At 43.6% G+C, this 14499-nt stretch overlaps 2 protein-coding genes across 2 annotated transcripts in view; both read left to right on the plus strand.

Annotated features, from left to right (window-relative positions):
• Positions 1 to 1525: 1525 nt before the first annotated feature.
• MEIG1 (meiosis/spermiogenesis associated 1) lies at positions 1526 to 12864 on the plus strand. The gene is made up of 3 exons (XM_008999974.5): positions 1526 to 1700; positions 6289 to 6455; positions 12524 to 12864. Exons 2-3 carry the CDS (start codon positions 6318 to 6320, stop codon positions 12650 to 12652), a joined length of 267 nt encoding a protein of 88 aa, XP_008998222.1. The 5' UTR covers positions 1526 to 1700; positions 6289 to 6317; the 3' UTR covers positions 12653 to 12864.
• OLAH (oleoyl-ACP hydrolase) overlaps positions 12524 to 14499 on the plus strand; it is a 45442-nt gene continuing 43466 nt past the window's right edge. The window contains exon 1 of the mRNA XM_035306848.3: positions 12524 to 12639. The gene's annotated coding sequence lies outside the window, so the exon portion shown is untranslated. The remainder of the gene's footprint in view (positions 12640 to 14499) is intronic.

Consider the following 14499-nt stretch of genomic DNA (forward strand, 5'->3'; position numbering starts at 1 on the left):
CTAGGCACTGTTAGGCAAGTGTGGCTGCAGCAGAATGATCCAGGGCTACAGAGGAAGGAGGGAGGATGTTGTGTGCAAACCTTATACAGCTTTGCTTACCCTGTAAAGCCTCTGGTTTTCACTCTGCATAAGATGGGAAGCCACTGCAGGGTTGTGAGCAGAGGACTGACGTTTTTGGGTTTTTTTTTTTTTTGAGTCTTTCTTTGTTACCCAGGCTGGAGTGCAGTGGTGCCATCTCGGCTCACTGCAACCTCCACCTCCTGGGTTCAAGCGGTTCTCCTGCCTCAGCCTCCTGAGTAGCTAGGATTACAGGTGTGTGCCATCATGATTAGCTAATTTTTGTACTTTTAGCAGGGATGGGGTTTCACCATGTTGGTCAGGCTGGAAGACTGACATAATTTGACTTAGGTTTTAAACGGATTGCATTGGCTGCTGTATTGACAACAGATTATAAAGGGGGCAGAGGGAGCTGTTGGGAACTGTTGTAATTACCAGAGAAGAGACAAATGATGATGGCTGGGATGTGAGTAGAAGCTATGAAGGCAGCAGGTTGCACTGATGGATAAGGAGAGAGAGGGCTCTATGCCTCACCTACTAAAAGACATGAAGAAAGAGCAAGGTTTTTGTTTTTGTTTTAGTAGGGAGGTGTTTGGGGAGGTTGTTTTGGAAAACCAAGTGGATGTTGAATATACACTGGATATACAAATCTAAAGTTCAGAGAAAGATCGGGCTGAAGAAATAAATTTGGGAATTGTAAGTAAATAGTTGTGTTTTTTTATTTTCAGTTTTACTGTGTTGCCTTTGTTTTAATATGACTCGTTTATTTACAAGTTTATATAATTTAATTTGTAATATGGCTTGTGTGTGTTTTTGTTTTGTTTTGGGCAGGTGCCCCAGGCCTTTGTCATCTTCATGCTCATGGCTTGTATTTAAAACTGGCTCAAAAAATTCCTAAAAATTTAATTACCGAGTCAGGAGAGCTCTAATGAGCTGGCTCCAGCCCACAGCTGTTCCTTTCTTTCATTCAACAATTTCACAAATCCTGATGGCTCTATATTCAAAACATGTATCTTGAATCTGATCATTTTTCGATAAAATAGATAGTTCTGTACTACAGTAATAGATAATGCTAGAAAAAATAATTAAAGCTATAGATCCCATTTATTGTAGGTTTACTAATTGTCAAGCACTACGGCGCCTCTCTGGATTGATTCATTCCCTGCAAAGAAAATAGATAGGAGATATGTCTACGAGGAACTAGAAACGGCAGTAGTCTCCGTGCTGTGATCCGCTTTCCTAGGGAATTTTTTCTGGAATTCAAGCAGCAGCAAGTAACCCATTTCGCCCTCCGTCTCTGCTCCAGGGTAAGCCCTGGCAGTATTCCTACCTGGAACCTGCATTGGCATACCAAGCTGTGCCCGCGCTCGCTCCAGCCCCTGCGCACACGCACAGAAGCTCGCTCCCGGGGGCGGGGCCTGAGGGAGATGGGCGGGGCCTGAAGCCGCCGGGAACTCCTGCAGACCGCGTTGCTAAGAGACGCGAGGATCGCAGAGGCCACAGCACTTGGCCTCTCGCTGGCCCTGCCCGCTGATCCCGAGTAGAGAACGCTAGCACCGCCGCGCCCGCTTGCGAGCTCCCAGGCACCCCCGGCCTCTCCTGCTCGGCGAAGAGAGGATAACCCCGGAGAGCCGGCCCCAGGAGTGGGTGGATGCGTCGCCGGGCCCTCCCCGCCAACCCCTGTGCCCCGGCCGTAGCCCCGCCCCGGAAGTCCTTGCCCCGCCTTCTCCGCTCTGTAGTTCTCTGTTGTCTACTGAGGTTTGCCCATGTGATCTCGTGGTTTTCTAGTCTCCTCCGTATTTTTCAGGGTGGAGGGCCTTCCAGAGTCTCAGGGTTCGGTTCTCCCGAAAGTTTCCCGGCTGCCCCGCGATCCCTTTGGCTTTAGGGGCCGCGACTCGGAGGGCTTTCTGATGCGGGCCCTTGATTTTGGAATACTGCGCTTTGTCCATCCCAGCTTTCTCCAGGCAGATTTCACCTTCCACACAGTTGGTGGTTTGTGGCAGAAAGGAAGTTGGAGGGATGGGGACTGCTGGTTAGCTCTGGGGGCCGGGAGGGAGCGGTTTTGTGCTGCACACCTGCAGGTTATCACGCCCAGAGCAGGGACCACCAGGCTCGCTTTTGGGAACCACTTTTGTCTTTCAAATGAACTCCCAACGACAGCGGACGGGACTTTAGGACGTTAGAGACCATCTAATGCTTCTCTTTCAGTTCAAGAAACAGGCACAGGCGTGTTCATGGCCTTGTCTAAGGTTACCTGCTAGTTACGGGTCTCCTGCTGCCTCTTACGAACAGGAATAATCTAATAGGAGAAAAAAATGAACTATTAGGGAGGCTAATGTTCTTGAGGTTTTAATACTACTAAAGGTAAAAGCACTTTTCAGAGTGAAATGGAAGTACAGAGGGAATTTGGGATGGCTGACTACATCAGAAGCCTGTGTTACAACTTTAGATTGTCAGGGATTTGAGATGGTGGGTTTTTATGTCCTACACGAAAACCTGCAATAAATGCTTCTCGATTTAACCATGGGGTTATGTCCCAATAAAGTCATGGTAAGTCGAAAATGCATTTAATGCACCTAGCCAACCTTAAACGTCTTCAGAACACCTTATCTAGCCTGCAGTTGGCAACATCATCTAACACCAAGCCTGTTTTATAATAAAATGTTAACTCTGTCATGTAACTTATTGAATACTGTATTCAAAGTGGAAAACAGAATGGTTGTATGGGCATTCGAAGTACAGTTTCTAGTGAATACGTATTGCCTTTGCACCATAGTAAAGTGGAGGTACGAGCTGAATCATTATCTGTATGCATATAAACCCTAAGTGTTTAATACAATTCAGTTTCACAAACCAGAAACTCAGGCAATGCCGTTACCTGTTTGTGGAGATACAACTTGGTATTTTAACATAACACGTATGTATGTGTGTATGCATTTTTTTTTTTTTTTTTTTTTTTGAGGCAGGGTCTCTTGTCTCCCAGGTTGGAGTGCAGTGACTCGATCACAGCTCACTGTGGCCTCAACCTTGGGGGCTCAAGCAGTCCTCCTACCTCAGCCTCCCCAGTGGCTGAGACTACAGGCATGGGCCACCATACCCAGCTAATTTTCTCTTTTGTAGAGACGGTCTCACTATGTTGCCCAGGGTGGTTTTGAACCGTTGGACTCAAGTGATCCTCCCCGCTCCCTCCCTCTTTCCCCCTCTTGTCGCCAGGCTTCCCAACCGCCCCTTGACTCTTCTCTCCCGCTTTTCCGTCGTTTGGTCTGCTCCCGGCGGTAGCCGGTGACCTCGCGGTAGGGGTCCGCGGAGGCAACACTACGGGCTCTTGGGACCGTCAAGCGCCCCCTGCCGGCGTCTAAAGCCATATCACCCTGATCTCGGAAACTAAGCAGGGTCGGGCCTGGCCAGTACTTGGATGGGAGAGAGCCTGGGAAAACTGGGTGCTGTAGGCTTTTGGCTCCCCGCTCCCTCCTACTTTCCCTCTAGTGTCTCCGGGCTTCCCAACCGCCCCCGTCTCTTCTTTCCCCCTTTTCCACCCGGTCTCAGAAAGAGCTGGGATTACAGGCATGAGCCACTGCATCCAGTCATTAAATGTATTTTTTAATCAATTTTTTTTTGGCACAATTGCCAGTAAAGAAGCCACTCAGTCTCCAAGTGCTCAGTATTACTACTAGCAGAATTAGTACTGCCACTGAATTCCTAGAATCATTGAAAAATTTAATCAAGGAATTATAAGTTGATCTTTCCTAATTTTAGTTTCATTTTGTTTTTTAAATAAACTGAAAGGCAAAAAAAAAAAAAAAAAAAGAATTTGCACCACCACTTCACCACTTATATAGCATAGTTATAGTAGTCACTAGAGTTCCTATGATGGTGAAATTTACATTCGTATTCTCTTTAAGTATTTTGGGAAAATAAACTTTTGAAATGCTTACTAGTAACGGGAAAATGTCTATTTCTACTGAGAAAAGTGGTGATTTCCCCCAAAGTCCAATTGAACACTGCTTATTTTCTACTTTTCTATTAAATGTAGCATTTTTATGTATAGTTGACATCATTTTTTGAGCTGAAAGTGACAAAAGGTTATATAGATGACATTCAAGAAAATACGTTTTGAGTGAATATGAGCAAAAAACCAAGCCTAAAGCAAAAAAAGCTTTGATAAGACAAAAATTAAGATTGTATTACTACTTTTCGGAAATGTGCTTCATCTGTAAAAGTCCTGTAAGTAATGGCCACTAAACTCATATACAAATATGACTTTGAAAGTATTTTAATACAATGAGTTCACTTTTTTTTTTTTTTTTTTGAGACGGAGTTTCCCTCTTGTTACCCAGGCTGGAGTGCAATGGCGCGATCTCTGCTCACCGCAACCTCCGCCTCCTGGGTTCAGGCAATTCTCCTGCCTCAGCCTCCTGAGTAGCTGGGATTACAGGCACGCACCACCATGCCCAGCTAATTTTTTGTATCTTTAGTAGAGACGGGGTTTCACCATTTCGACCGGGATGGTCTCGATCTCTTGACCTCGTGATCCACCCGCCTCAACCTCCCAGAGTGCTGGGATTACAGGAGTGAGCCACCGCGCCCAGCCCACTTTTTAATTTACTGTTTCTTAGAACCTGTTTCCTCTGTAATATATACACATTTTTAAGCCAGAGTTTCACTCTTGTTGCCCAGGCTGGAGTGCAATGGTGCTATCTCATCTCACTGCAACCTCTGCCTCCAGGGTTCAAGAGAATCTCCTACCTCACCCTCCCAAGTCGCTGGGATTACAGGCATGCACCACCACTCCTGGCTAATTTTGTATTTTTAGTAGAGACAGGCTTTCACCATGTTGTCCAGGCCAGTCTCAAACTCTTGACCTCAGGTCTCCTGACCTAAGTCTCCCAAAGTTCTGGGATTACAGGCCTGAGGCACCATGTCCAGCCTTTCCTTTTTATACTTTAATCTATTTCTTGAATATCTTGACTTTTTAACATAATAAGCATTTGTCATTGTGATTGAAAAAATTTCAAAAATATTAATTTATTTACAAGATCTGACTTTAATGTGTTTCGGCCAATAGAAATATTTTATTTATTTATTTAGAGACTTGCTCTTTAGCCTTGGCTGGCGTGAAGTGGCACAACCTTGGTTCACTGTAACCTCCACCCCTCGGGTTCAAGCGATTGTCCTGCCTCAGCCTTCCAAGTAGTTGGGATTACAGGTCCCTGCCACCATGCCCGACCAATTTTTTGTATTTTTAGTAGAGACAGGGTTTTGCCATGTTGGCCAGACTGGTCTCAAATGCCTGACCTCAGGTGATCCACCTGCGTTGGCCTCCCAAAGTGCTAGGATTACAGGTGTGAGCCACCTCTCCCCGACAGAAATATAATGGGAGAATAGATTCAAAGAATCATGATGAAAATTTTGGACACTTTATTTCAGTTAAATGACTAATATATTTTGATAATAGAAGAAATCACTGAGAAAACAAGTGCAATATTATGCCTTTGAAAATCTCGAAGTTTGGTGAATAGACGATGATATGAACTAAAGTCGTATATTTGACTTTCTAAGACTATTAGTGACCTCTTACATTGTTTTTAAATCCATGATCTCAGTACTGTGACAGCCATGCAGTGTGCATGGAATGTGTATTAGTCTATCTTCTCACATTCATTCATCAAAGAATCAGGCACTACAGTGACCTCAGTACATTAATTGCAGCAATTGAGATGTCTCCAAGTAATTAAGAATTGAAAATGAATAAGCCCTTCCTTCCCAGAAACAGGGAAGAGAGTGAGAAGACAGATCTTACATTCCTTTTTTAAGAGAGGGAAAGAGAGATACAGTGTGGAACGTAACTAAATGGAATGGTGGTGGATATTTTGACAATCTACTGAACATATTACTGGAACTCTAGTATTTGTATACAAATATACAGCTCTTAGAACAGCACTCCATAACTACAACTCTGACTGCAATTTTATTGATAAAGAAATAAACAGTTTTCTGTGTATCTTTCGGGGACTTGGGGTTTTTGTTTGTTCATTTGTTACATTTTTATCTCCACAAAATAGAGCATGAATCCTTCTCAATCTTGGAACTGTATGTCTAAAAAACTAATATATTTAATGGGATTCTTAACTTTGTATATAATTTTTAAGTGTTAGTTTTGTTTATTCTTAAAGGGAATTTCAAAATTGGCATTATTACATTAACTGCTAATGTTGTTTTAACATCTTTCAGAAATTATTGGTAATAAGGCCCCTGTAACCATGGCTAGTTCCGACGTGAAACCAAAATCAGTAAGTCGCGCCAAAAAATGGTCAGAAGAGATAGAAAATCTGTACAGATTTCAACAAGCGGGATATCGGGATGAAATTGAATATAAACAAGTGAAACAAGTTTCTATGGTAAGAACAAACCTGAACTCAAAGAGTTTCTTAGATGCTGAAAAGTATTTTATAAACAACCAGACAATAACTGAAGAGAATTCTCTCCAATTCTCTCATTTTATTTATTTATATTTATTTTATTTTATTTTTTGAGACAGTGTCTCATTCTGTCACCCAGACTGGAGTACAGTGACACAATCTCGACTCACTACAACCTCCACCTCCTGGGTTCAAGGGATTATCCTGCCTCAGCCTCCCAAGTGGCTGGGAATACAGGCGTGCACCACCACGCCTGGCTAATTTTTGTATTTTTGTAAAGACAGGATTTTGCATGTTGGCCAGGCTGGTCTTGAACTCCTGACCTCAAGTGATCCACCTGCCTCGGCCTCCCAGAGTGCTGGTGATTACAGGGGATAGCCATGGCGCCCGGCCAGACTCTCTCATCTTATTAAGTGGGAGAGGCCCAGAAGGTTGATTTGCAGGTAGAGTCGGGGAAGAGGTGTTCATTCAGCTGGGCACATTCAGAATTTTCTATGTTTTATTGAGCAACTATGCTCTGCTAAATGAATCTTTTATGGTAGATCACAAAAGCAGAATCTTTTTCCTTCACTTGGGTAATTTTATTATCAGATAATCAGTTTGTTGTGTAACTATTATTTCCTTCCTGTTACTTTTTATTTTAACCATGAATTAGAAAGAGGTTAAAATTCTGTTTTTTTGTTTTTGTTTTTGTTTTTTGTTTTTTTAAGACAGAGTCTCACTTTGTCACCAGGCTCCAGGCTGGAGTGCAGTGGCACGACCTCGGCTGACGGCAACCTCCACCTCCCAGGTTCAAGCAAGTCTCCTGCCTCAGCCTCCCAAGTAGCTGGGACTACAGGCACGTGCCACCATGCCCAGCTAATTCTTTTGTATTTTTTAGTAGAGACGGGGTTTCACCATGTTGGCCAGGATGGTCTCAATCTCTTGACCCCGTGATCCACCCGCGTCGGCCTCCCAAAGTGCTAGGATTACAGGCATGAGCCACCGCGCCCGGCCAAAATTCGTTTTTTTTGTTTGTTTGTTTCTTTGTTTTGTTTTTTATGGCGATTATACCTTATAAACAAAAGTGTCAGAAAACAACTCCTGACTTTAGGAGTATATTCCAGGCTTCCCTCAGAGAGTGGAGACCTAGTTTTGCTTTATGAAGACTAGAGCAAAGTCTCGATGTGCCTCCCGTTGACACCGTGTGGTTCTTTTTAACTTATTTATTCTGTTGGCTACTAAGAGATGGATTTTTTACAAATTCAGTTGACCCCTTACCAATACAGGGAGTAGGAGCTTCAGTGCTTCATGCAGTCAAAAATTTGTGTATAACTTTTGACTTCCTAAAATAACTACTGGGGGTAACTCCCCAAAATAACTATTACTTCCTGTTAACAGGATGACTTGCCCATTGATCAGCCCAGGGATACACTAATATCTTTATATATTTTACACATTCATGACAAACCTTTTTCTTATTTTTTTTTTTATATTTCTAGTCTATGTGGTTTGCAAGTTTTTTCAAATTGTTGCAAATCTCAAAAAAAAGGTCAACATATTTTTTGAAAAAAATCCATGTATGAATGGACTCCCCAAGTTCAAACTTACGTTGGTCAAGGGTCACCTGTATTGCAGAATATGACATAGTATTTGTAAGTATATTTGCATTTTTAGTTTGGGGTTATAACAGTGTTTATCAACTCCATTGTTTATTTTCATTACTTTTTACTAACTCATTTTTCAGAGACTAATGTGTGGAGTTTGTAGGTTGCTATGATCTCGTTTCTTTTTCTTTTATACTACTCTTGACCTCTACTTAAAAATTGCTTTAAAAGTACATAGGAGGCTTGGAGCGGTGGCTCACACCTGGAATTTCAGCACTTTGAGAGGCTAAGGTAGGTGGATCACTTGAGGTCAGGAGTTTGAGATCAGCCTGGCCAACATGGTGAAACCCTGTCTCTACTAAAACTACAAAAATTGACCAGGCATGGTGGTACGCACCTGTAGTCCCAGCTACTCGGGAGGCTGAGGCAGGAGAATCACTTGAGCCCAGTGGGGGAAGGTTGCAGTGAGCCAAGATCACACCACTGCACTCTAGCCTGGGCAACAGAAGAGGACTCCATCTCAAATAAATAAACAAATAAATAATAAAATAAAATGGAAGAAAAGTACATAGGAAAAAGGGTGGAGGCAATACAGAACTAAAATGGAATTGCCTTTTTAATAGACATTAATTTAGCAGACATTGTTGAGGTTGTATAACAATGAAATTTAAAATACTGATCAAATGAAGATTGATTACTATGATTTTCATATATCTGTCTTCTCAGCCATTTTACTCTATCCCCATTGCCAAGGATAATTTTCATTACTGTATCATCTATGGCTTTTAAATAGATAAAACACAAGCATTATCATTTTTATGCTTTTTAAAATAAGCTTCATACCTTGCCTTAAGATTGGGAAGCCCCTAAAGATATACTAGCCTCAGTCGTAGGTGGCCAGGTGTGGTGGCTTACACCTCTAAGCCCAGTGCTTCAGGAGGCTGAGGCTGAAGGATCACTTGAGGCCAGGAGTTCAAGACCAGCTTCAGCAACATAGTGAGACCCCATCTCTACAAAACAATTTTTTTATTTAGCCATGCATGGTGGAGTGTCTCTGCAGTCCCAGCTACTGGGAGGCTCATGTGGGAAGATTGCTTGAGTGCAGGAGATCAAGGCTGCAGTGAGCTGTGATCACATCACTGCACTCCAGCCAGGGTGACAGAGCAAGATCCTGTCTCAAAAAAAGAAAGAAAGAAAACAAGTCAGAAGAATTTAATGTAATCTCATTTTAAGTGCCTGACATTATAGTGCTCATAATTTGTTGGGCTGGGAATGGTGGCTCATGCCTGTAATCCCAGTACTTTGGGAGACCAAGGCAGGTGGATCACCTGTAGTCAGGAGTTCGAGACCCGCCTGGCCAACATGGTAAAACCCCCTTCTCTATTAAAAAATACAAAAAATTAGCCAGGCATGGTGGTGCACACCTGTAATCACAGCTGCTAGGGAGGCTGAGGCAGGAGAATCACTTGAACTTGGGAGGCAGAGGTTGCAGTGAGCAAGATGTCACCACTGAACTCCATCCAGCCTGGGCAACAGAGTAAGACTCTCCTCCAAAAAATTTGTTGACTGAAGAAACAGTAAGTGTTTAGTGAATGGTAGCTTTAATTAATCTCATCATCTTAGAGTCTAAGATAAGTAACAAGAATAATAAAACCTTATACAAGTCAAAGCATATGTGCCTTAACAAAAAGAAGCACAAGGATTTAGAGGAAAACAAAATCACTTCCTTTTGGGGACAAACCCCAGAGAGGGCTTCACGTCCCCAGTGGCATTTGCAGTGGGTCCTCAGGGACAGATAGGATGGTGACTGAAGGCTTGCTTTGGCTGGGATGTTTCTACCAGTGTGCAGTGGTTTGAGAGTTTGAGAGTTGTTTTTCTGTAGCTGGTGGTACTGTGCTTGCTGACCTTCCCTCCTGAAGAGAATATCCTTGAACTTGAGAATCTCATTCCATTCTACCACAGGCAAGTAGGTTTCCTAGACCAAATGGAAATGATTAAGTTCAAAGTCAAGAAGAAAAAAGTTCAGGTGTGCCAAGGGGTATCAAACGGAAAAATGTTTCTGGGTGTGGTGGCTCATGCCTGTAATCCTAGCACTTTGGGAGGCCGAGGTGGGTGGATCATGAGATCAGGAGTTCAAGACCAGTTTGGCCAAGATGGTGAAACCCCCTCTTTATTAAAAAAATACAAAAAATTAGCCAGGCATGGTGGCAGGTGCCTGTAATCCCAGCTACTCAGGAGGCTGAGTTAGGAGAATTGTTCGAACCTGGGGAACGGAGATTGCAGTGAGCTGAGATCGCACCACTGCAGTCTAGCCTAGGTGACAGACTGAGACTCCCTCTCAAAAAAAAAAAAAGTGTCTAGAAGTCAACAAGCCTAGGACCAACCTAGCTGTCCTAAGGATTATCCCATAGAAAGTAGCTTCAGATGATCGGAAGAGGCAGTGGTTGCACTGTTTCCTCACTGGATGAGATGGTTTTCAGGATCCAAGTAGAGAATCTGCTCCTGGCCGGGGATGGGAAGAGGGCTGTAATGGAGTCTTGAGAACACCTCCTTTCCCTGCTGAAGGCGTTGGAAGCCACACAGGCGTGGCCTCAGTGATGGAAAGGACTGCCGGTTCTCTGTAACTTATGTCATAGGGCCCGCCAAGGCTTCTCAGAGATGCTATTACCTATTCTCCCTAATTAATTCATAACTAAATGAGACGACACCAAGAATGAAGATGTGTTATTAGAAAATAAAAGACATGGGGACACAGATGGTATATTCCTCTCTACTTCCTACTGAAAGCTGAGATTTATTAGTGGGGAATAGAACAGGTGCAAGACTGCCTTACAGGTCGTGTTGAAGAACAGGATTTGGTTTTCTAAAACCTGGATAATGAGTTTTTGATCATGATAAAGATTTCACAAAATCTGAAAGGAACACATTTGACAGTAGCAAAATACATGAACATTACTAGGAAGGCATAACATTGAAGAGGAAGCGGGGAGACAGATCTCCAAATTAGATCAAGCCAAACGATAAAGTAAACAAACCAATATGTTATACAAGAAGGAGTGGTAGGAGATGGCTGGGCACATGGCTCACGCCTGTAATCCTAACACTTTGGGAGGCTGAGACAGGAGGATCACTTGAGCCCAGGAGTTTGAGACCAAACTGGGCAACAAATGATAATAATAATAATAATAATAATAATAAAGAATGGTAGGAAAAGTAAAAAAGGATTTTTGACACTTTGGGAGGTCAAGGTGGGAGGACTGCTTGAGGCTGAGTCTGAAACCAGCCTGGGCAACATAGTGAGGCCCTGTCTCTCCAAAAACAAAAAGAAACCTTATCTGGACATGGTGGCGCATACCTGTATTTCCAGCTACTCTGGAGGCAGAGGCTGGAGGATCCCTTGAGCCCAGGAGGTTGAGGCTGTAGTGAGCTATTGATCACACCACTGCACCCCAGCCTGGGAGACAGAGTGAGACTCTGTCTCAAAAAAAAAATAAAAGAAAAAATGTCAAGGCGAACTTGAAGTTGGGGCAGAAGGAAATGTGTCTACACCTTTGGATAGTTCCTGAGTTGCTTGCTTTATTTTACTCACTGTGTAGTTACCAACAATCAGCAGGCAGTGCTTTCAAAGTGGGGCCTGGGCTTAGACCTGATGTCCTCCTGGGGTGTTAATTTTAGAAGTTGCAGTGTTTGCAGTCTTTTGTAAACATAAGAAGAATGAAGTTTAGATTATTTTGAGTGTTTTCTCTTACCATGGCCACAGTATGGAAATTTAAATCTAGAAACTGGAGCTGGGTACAGTGGCTCAGGCCTGTAATTCCAGCACTTTGGGAGGCCGAGCTGGAAGGATCACTTGACCCTAGGAGTTTGAGGTCAGCCTGGGCAATGTAGCAAGACCCCATCTCTAAAATAAATAAAATAAACCTAGATATCGGGCTATAGAGAAAAGCGCTGAATTAGCTGTCTTTTTTATTATTATTATTTTGTGACAGGGTCATGCTCTGTCACCCAGGCTGGAGTGCAGTGGCACGATCTCAGCTCACTGCAACCTTTGCCTCCTGGCTTTAAGCAATTCTCCTGCCTCAGCCTCCCGAGTAGCTGGGATTACAGGCACCTACCACCATGCCCAGCTAAATTTTGTATTTTTAGTAGAGATAGGGTTTCACCATGTTGCCCAGGTTAATCTTGCACTCCTGACCTCAAGTGATCCACCTGCCTCAGCCTCCAAAGTGCTGGGATTATAGGCACGAGCCACGGCACTCGGCCTGAATTAGTTGTCTTATAGTATGAGGCTGCAATGTAAGATGTGTCTTGTGGGTATAACACTTTAAAAGCTCAAGCATTTTAAAATCTAATCTTATACTTTGTTGGTGTGAGTCATACTTTTTAACTATTTGATAGGAAACTATGAGATAAAAATAAAGCTGGTGTTACAAAATTTGTATTCTGGTTCTTGATGCGCAGGTAGACCGCTGGCCAGAGACAGGATACGTGAAGAAACTTCAGAGAAGGGACAATACATTCTATTACTACAACAAACAGAGGGAGTGTGACGACAAGGAGGTCCACAAAGTGAAAATGTATGCTTACTAGCCTGTCTTCTTTGTGTTGCTTGTCGATTACATTTTAAGAATTCATCATTTCCTTCTACATCGTGTAAATGTTTGTCAGTTTATGAAATAATGCAAAATGCAGTCTTCAGTTCAATGTTTGGTGAAACACAAAAGCCATGAGAATCGGTATCTGTTAATCACTTGTTCTGTTCTAAGAACTGGCTGCAGACGCATTAAAGTTGTACCTTCTCAGTCCTGCTCTTTCTGTCCATTTCATTTTATTTTGAGACAGAGTCTCACTCTGCTACCCAGGCCGGAGTGCAGTGGTGCAATCTCAGCTCACTGCAACCTCTGCCTCCCGGGTTCAAACGATTCTTGTGCTTCAGCCTCCCAAGTAGCTGGAATTACAGGTGTGTGCCACCACACCCAGCTAATTGTTGTATTTTTAGTAGAGAAAAGGTTTCATCACATTGGCAGGTCTCAAACTTCTGACCTCAAGTGATCTGCCCACCTCAGCCTCCCACAGTGCTGGCATTACAGACATGAGCCGCCACGCCTGGCCTCTGTCCATTTTAACTGTGGTGTGTTCACCATTATGTTTGAGAAAACACCTTTGAAACCATCCAGATGGTTAGCCTAGCAGTATGTTTACTTATAGCAGATAATCTTAGCGTTCCACCTATACCCGCTCCCAACATTCACTTCTTTACTAGAACATCACTTTGAGATGCCAGATCTGGGTTTTGTGGCCCAAGGTCTTTTTCTTGCCCCTGGAGTCCTTTGCCTCTTGCTAGGCAAACTGGAAGTGCCAAGGAATAATGCCCCCCATGGTAGAAGTCCTCCACTAATGACTGATGGGAAGTAGAGATAGAAATCCCCCAGCAGGCCAGGCACAGTGGCTCATGCCTGTAATCCTAGCACTTTGGGAGGCCAATGTGGGTGGATCACCTGGGGTCAGGAGTTCAAGACCAGCCTGGCCAACATGGAAAAACCCTGTCTCTACTAAAAATACAAAAATTAGCCTAGTGTGATGGCATGTGCCTATAATCCCAGCTACTCAGGAGGCCAAGGCAGGAGAATCGCTTGAACCTCGGAGGCAGAGCCTGCAGTGAGCGGAGACCCTGTCTCTCAATCAATCAATCCCCCAGCAACCTCACAGCTCAGGAGGAATAAGTCTGAGGTATATATATGACACTGGCTCCAGGAGCTTCTCCAGGAGGAGTTAAGCTTCGATTACCTGTCATAGTATCCAGCTGGATAATGTACTGTGTTGAGTTCCTCCCTGCCTTGCCGCTTCTTCCACCCTTTACCTATAGTTCTTTCCCTCCCGAATAACCTCCCTGTACTTGAAGCCTTATCCCAGCGTTGGCCTCTAGGTTCCCCCACCTAAGACAACGAAATCCCAATGCTTCCTGGAATCGCTGTAGAAACAGCCTACATGTTGATTCAAGAGGCTTTCTGAATCAAGGCAGGCAATATTAACCTTTAAGCCTAAGAAGTCCTCTTCTCAAGAATTAGTGCATCTTCAGTGCTTCGAGATCAGCTAGATACAATATCCCTTTTATTTGAACTACTTTTTCACTGCAAGTTCTGATCTTTAAATAGATTTTTGTCTATTGGGGTTTTTATTTTTTTGAGACAAGGTCGCCCTCTATCACCCAGGCTTGAGTGCAGTGGCACATTCATGGTTCACTGCAGCCTCAGCCTCCTGGGCTCAAGGGATCCTCCCGCCTCAGCCCCTCAAGGAGCTGGGACTACAGACACATGCCATTATGCCCAGCTAATTTTTTTTTTTTTTTTGGTAGATATGGGTTCTGCTATGAACTCAATCGATCCACTCACCCTGGCCTCCCAAAGTGCTGGGATTGCAGCATGAGCCACCGCACC

This window comes from Callithrix jacchus, chromosome 7 (assembly GCF_049354715.1).
Source record: "Callithrix jacchus isolate 240 chromosome 7, calJac240_pri, whole genome shotgun sequence".
In the NCBI taxonomy this organism is placed as follows: Eukaryota; Metazoa; Chordata; class Mammalia; order Primates; family Cebidae; genus Callithrix; species Callithrix jacchus.

What these genes read in the sequence shown, in the direction of transcription:
- MEIG1 (XM_008999974.5), top strand. Translation starts at nt 6,318, where the DNA reads ATGGCTAGTTCCGACGTGAAACCAAAATCAGTAAGTCGCGCCAAAAAA. An exon ending in AAGTGAAACAAGTTTCTATG is followed by an intron (nt 6,456 to 12,523) that starts GTAAGAACAAAC and finishes CTTGATGCGCAG; the next exon opens with GTAGACCGCTGGCCAGAGAC.